Source organism: Berghia stephanieae, chromosome 14 (assembly GCF_034508935.2).
Source record: "Berghia stephanieae isolate SIO BIC M18660-M18661 chromosome 14, UCSD_Bste_1.3, whole genome shotgun sequence".
Lineage (NCBI taxonomy): Eukaryota > Metazoa > Mollusca > Gastropoda > Nudibranchia > Aeolidiidae > Berghia > Berghia stephanieae.
In genome coordinates, this window is record NC_088373.1 from 16929134 (window position 1) to 16935393 (window position 6260).

At 41.0% G+C, this 6260-nt stretch overlaps 1 protein-coding gene across 1 annotated transcript; it reads right to left on the reverse strand.

Annotated features, from left to right (window-relative positions):
- Window positions 1–386: 386 nt before the first annotated feature.
- Window positions 387–1055, reverse strand: LOC144959513 (uncharacterized). Its single transcript, XM_078892129.1, has one exon. The coding sequence runs from the start codon at window positions 1053–1055 to the stop codon at window positions 387–389; it is 669 nt and encodes a 222-aa protein (XP_078748255.1).
- Window positions 1056–6260: the final 5205 nt, after the last annotated feature.

Sequence of the window (6260 nt, forward strand, 5' to 3'; positions counted from 1 at the left end):
GACCTGTGAATAAATGAACGTTGACGCGTACCCTCAGTTTTGATTCCATGGGTGTTCGTCTGTTCTTTTGGCGTTTTTGATGAACTCTTTCCCGTCACATTCGTGTCGATACAACCAACAGTTTTCTTACTCAAATGTATCTTGGAAATCAGAAAATTAAAATAAAATGAACAGTGTGTTGTAGAGCATGATTTGCTAAAGAAATTATTATGGCAAGAACTTACTGATATCTAGATAATGTGTTTGAGTGATAAAAAAATCTATTTTTTGTGTTAGTTGGGTGTGAAGTGTTGGGGAAATCCTGAAAATGGCTGGTACGGAGAAAGAGTTAATCTGAATGTCTTGAATCTGACAGGCATTAATTCAATAATTCCGTTTTATCCCAGTCATATGGAGAACGAAGACGCGACGGGTTCTATGATATCCTTGATGGGGTGGAGGTTGGTGGTGTTGTGATGAACGTGGAGGTTGGTGGTGCTGGGATGAACGTGGAGGTTGGTGGTGGGATGAACGTGGAGGTTGGTGGTGGGATGAACGTGGAGGTTGGTGATGCTGGGATGAACGTGGAGGTTGGTGGTGCTGGGATGAACGTGGAGGTTGGTGGTGCTGGGATGAACGTGGAGGTTGGTGCTGGGATGAACGTGGAGGTTGGCGGTGCTGGGATGAACGTGGAGGTTGGTGGTGGTGGGATGAACGTGGAAGTTGCTGCTGGGATGAACGTGAAGGTTGGTGGTGCTGGGATGAACGTGGAGGTTGGTGCTGGGATGAACGTGGAGGTTGGTGGTGCTGGGATGAACGTGGAGGTTGGTGGTGCTGGGATGAACGTGGAGGTTGGTGCTGGGATGAACGTGGAGGTTGGTGGTGCTGGGATGAACGTGGAGGTTGGTGCTGGGATGAACATGGAGGATGGTGGTGCTGGGATGAACGTGGAGGTTAGTGGTGCTGGATGAACGTGGAGGTTGGTGCTGGGATGAACGTGGAGGTTGGTGGTGCTGGATGAACGTGGAGGTTGGTGCTGGGATGAACGTGGAGGTTGGTAGTGCTGGGATGAACATGGAGGTTGGTGGTGCTGGGATGATTGTGGAGGTTGGTGGTGCTGGGATGATTGTGGAGGTTGGTGGTGTTGGGATAAACGTGGAGGTTGGTGGTGCTGGGATGAACGTGGAGGTTGGTGCTGGGATGAACGTGGAGGTTGGCGGTGCTGGGATGAACGTGGAGGTTGGTGGTTCTGGGATGAACGTGGAGGTTGGTGCTGGGATGAACGTGGAGATTGGTGGTGCTGGGATGAACGTGGAGGTTGGTGCTGGGATGAACGTGGAGGTTGATGGTGCTGGGATGAGCGTGAAGGTTGGTGGTGCTGGGATGAACGTGGAGGTTGGTGCTGGGAGGAACGTGGAGGTTAATGGTGCTAGGATGAACGTGGAGGTTAATGGTGCGGGGATGAACGTGGAGGTTGGTGGTGCTGGGATGAACGTGGAGGTTGGTGCTGGGATGAACGTGGAGGTTGGTGGTGCTGGGATGAACGTGGAGGTTGGTGGTGCTGGGATGAACGTGGAGGTTGGTGCTGGGATGAACGTGGAAGTTGGTGCTGGGATGAACGTGGAGGTTGGTGGTGGTGGGATGAACGTGGAGGTTGGTGCTGGGATGAACGTGGAGGTTGGTGGTGCTGGGATGAACGTGGAGGTTGGTGGTGGTGGGATGAACGTGGAAGTTGCTGCTGGGATGAACGTGAAGGTTGGTGGTGCTGGGATGAACGTGGAGGGTGGTGCTGGGATGAACGTGGAGGTTGGTGGTGCTGGGATGAACGTGGAGGTTGGTGGTGCTGGGATGAACGTGGAGGTTGGTGCTGGGATGAACGTGGAGGTTGGTGGTGCTGGGATGAACGTGGAGGTTGGTGCTGGGATGAACATGGAGGATGGTGGTGCTGGGATGAACGTGGAGGTTAGTGGTGCTGGGATGAACGTGGAGGTTGGTGCTGGGATGAACGTGGAGGTTGGTGGTGCTGGGATGAACGTGGAGGTTGGTGCTGGGATGAACGTGGAGGTTGGTAGTGCTGGGATGAACATGGAGGTTGGTGGTGCTGGGATGATTGTGGAGGTTGGTGGTGCTGGGATGATTGTGGAGGTTGGTGGTGTTGGGATAAACGTGGAGGTTGGTGGTGCTGGGATGAACGTGGAGGTTGGTGGTGCTGGGATGAACGTGGCTGCTGGGGAAAACTCCTCAAATGTAAGAATCGCCCATTTCTTTTTGTTTTTGTTCTTTTTAAAATTTTTTTTTTTTTCAATTATATAATATATATATATATATATATATATATATATATATATATATATATATATATATATATATATATAAAAATAAATATATATATATATATATATATATATATATATATATTTAAAATTTGTATATATGAGGATGTGATTTTTGTTGTCTGCTACGTCACATCCAGACATGAGTTAGAAACAAAGAAACTTGAGCTTTTATATAGCGCAATATCCATTAAACGTGCTCAAAGCGGCGCTTTACAACGGGTGCCTGACGAACCTCCCGACAGAACACAATTTTTAGGCGGTAAGTTTTTCAATCTCTTAATCGGGGTGATTACTATTAAATTTCCATGTGCTCAAGGTCATTGGTCACATTGCAAAGTGTTACTCAAAATGACCCACATAGTGAAAAGTGTTCACAGTTTGAGAAATTTCCAACGTCACAATTGGCCATTTTGCTCAGCATGACTCTTGGGTATGCCTACAACTTTCATAAACAAAGCAGCGTGTTTACATTTGTTGAGAAATGGCCAGCAGCAAATCATGTAATCGATGACTAGGTTGGACGAAAACATGATTATAGATCGCTCCAATACGCTTCAACAGACGTTACGTCACTTCCCTCGTAATGACGCATGGTAACGTAGTAACTGGCTCTAAACTAACGGAACAATGTCGGACGCCCTTATGAAATATTTCTCCGACGAGCATAAAAGCGTATCCAGAGGAAGAAAAAAAAAAACATTTTAAGTCTGATCATGTTTTGACTTTTACACATTCTGATCACAAGACATGACAAGTTCTAGCCAACATAAAGAATAAAAAGTACCGATTTTTATTGTTTTATTGTTTTATTGATAGTGATGATGATGGTGGTGATGGTGATGATGATGGTGATGGTAGTGATGGTAGTGGTGATGATGATGGTGGTGATGGTGATGATGATGGTGATGGTAGTGATGGTAGTGGTGATGATGATGTTTGTAGTGACAATAATAATAACAATAAATTAATTAATTGATTAATTTTTATATTTAATTTGATCTTATTCATTATTTATTTATTTATTTATTTATTCATTTATTTGTTTGTTTCTGTAGTTATTTATCCATTTATTTATATATCTTTTAAACTTTATATTGTCATGTGGATATAATTATTTCCATTAATTTCATGATTTTGTAGACTGGTTTGTAAATGTTGACCAGTAAAATGTATGACATCTGAACCAATGAAAAATCATAATTTATCAGAGACTAATGCATGCTTTATTATCGTTGTTGCTTTCATGGTTATTTTTGTCATTAATCTTTCATTGTACTATGAACTTTGTACATTTATGATTCATTCGATCTTGACCAGTTTTCAATGGAAGCTATATGAGATTCTGTAATTATAAACAATTGTATAAGGCATTTAAAGGATAACTCCTATTAAGCCTTTAATAAGATAAGATAAGATAAGATAAGATAATATACACGATGCTCGCCGTTGCTGGGTGATGTGACATCAGACTATTGAATCCAATTCGTGTTAACATAAATGAAGTTCAAATCTTTGAGGATTGAGTGAATGCATGATCGACCAAATCCAGTCCCTTTGAGGACAAAGACAAATGACAATGACCTCTCCACACGGGACTGTTATCTCTCGGTGTTAAGGCTTGTTTTTAAAATGATTTGTGTGATTTTGTGAGTTTTGTTCACTCGTAGAATTCATCGAGCCCTAAAAAGTGTTTACATGTGTGCTGTCATCTTTAAATTATTCACTGTGTTGGTTTCAACTGACTAAGGGACAGAATCTGTGATAACTACTTTCACTTCGTGGATTCAGTGCTCTTATTAAGAAGCTCACAACATTGCCTTCCGGAAATAATTGACTGACACACAAAACTATGTGTGACCTTGAAGGTTTATAATCAGGTTAATACAATTTATTGTGAATTACTCATAAACATGGATGGCTAAAAACAATAACAAAGACCCGAGTGCACATCGTTCATTTCTCTCCACAAACCATTAAATAGACACTTAGATAACCACGCCTCTCGGACAGTCGTAAACAATGGCAGTGATTGGTAAGCATAGCAAACAACACAGGTTTTAGTATCGATGGTATGTGTCTAAGTAAAATACCCACTGTTCTACCGCTTGATCAAGAGAACTAACACAGAAAACTATGTGTAAAATTAAACGTTTATAATCTGACCAAGAAAATTGTGAGATAACTAGTCACCCATTTGGCGGTATAAAAAAACAATAACAATGATCACAGAAAGGTCAATTTCATTCACGTTTTGGTTAAAAACAACCAACTTTGTTTGTGAAGGTGTGTCACAAATTGCATGTTTTGATTGGTCAAAAATCTTCTGGTTAATTATCATTAAGTTGTAGGCAACAGGTAGCTTTAGATAGTACGCGTTTGGCTAAGAAGATCATAACATTGTCATCCGGAAGTATAACGGACCAACACACAAAACTATGTGTAACTATGATCGTTTATAGTCAGGTTAATACAGTAAAGTGAGAATTACTCATAAACGCGGATGGCAAAAAAAAAAACCATAACAAAGACCCTAGTGACGTCAACTTCATTCTATCTATATCCACCCCCCCACCCTTCCTCAATCTTTATAATTGTAGTCACGTGTCCAAGTGTTGTCAATCACCACAGGCCACGGGGTACATACGTTAAAAGCCTGATGCTGACCGAAACATGTCGTCACAACAGAAGACGATGACCACCAAACCAAAATGAAAAGTAAATTGTTGTTAGAATCGAAGTACCCAAGAAAACAAACAAATGATTCCTTTGGTTGAGTTGCTGATTACAACTCACAATTATTTATTTTTTTGCCCCTTGATATTCCTCTTCTTTTATGATGAATTCCTTGGATGAGTCTCAATGAAAACGTAAATACATTACCCCCCCCCCCCCCCACACACACACACACAAAAACAAAACAAAAACAAAGCACACAAAAATATAAAAATAAATAAAAACAATATTGATACATTTTTCCTGATATTCAAAGCTGCGTAAAACTGTCAGTGAATGATACAATGGAAGCTATATGAGATTCTGTGATTATAAACTATTGTATAAGGCATTTAAAGGATAATTCCTATTAAGCCTCTCGTAAGATAAGATAAGACAAGATAAGATAAGATAAGATAAGAACAAAAAACTAACGCCATAACCCAGACCGATGTCAGATCTGATTATTTAGGGATGGGTTTAAATTTTCATTGTGTTTTGTTGTTGGCTGAAGAAGGGTTTTGAGCCCGACACGTTCCGTGTTTGGAATTGTATTCTCTTTTTAAGCGTTTGTATTCATGTTTGTTTTTGACCTACATTTGTATATCTGCTAGACTTTTGATTATTTTACCAGACCCAAATTTGACCCTGATACGTGTGTTGATAAAAAATAAAATAGTTTAGACCAAATTATTTATCACGTCAGTTCTTGAGTTATTGAGTTTTTGTGCGGCTATGTGGCCTTTTGGTATGACACTCGCTTTCGGATCGGAAGATCCTGAGTTCGAACCTCGCTCGGCGCATAGTTGAGTCCTTGGAAAAGTCTCTTAATCACATTCTCTCATTGAACTCAGATGTAAAATGAGTACCTGGCCTTATTAACACAATACAGGCCTTATGTCTCGTCTTAAATGTTAAGTTTTGCTTTTGGCTTGGGTCCACTTGTCAAGCATTTTGAGCAGGTTTAGTGGATAATTGAGCTATAAACATGTTCATGTTTTAAAAAAATCTTATCCGAGAGTCCTGATAGCTCAGTTGATAGAGCACCCGCTTCACATGAAATGGTTTTAAACTTGAGTACATATTATAGGCAGGTCTGATATCCCAACGAGCCTAGTTTAACATTGTTATGATGGACAATATTTGACGATATTTTTTGGACATCTCCATTACAACTATGAGCCCATATTAAATTGGGTTATCAGACCTTCAAGTAAGTGCACGTCGACCCGA

Bases quoted from the DNA above. Each gene is read 5' to 3' on its own strand.
- LOC144959513 (XM_078892129.1), bottom strand. From the start codon at position 1,055: ATGTTCATCCCAGCACTACCAACCTCCACGTTCATCCCAGCACCAACC.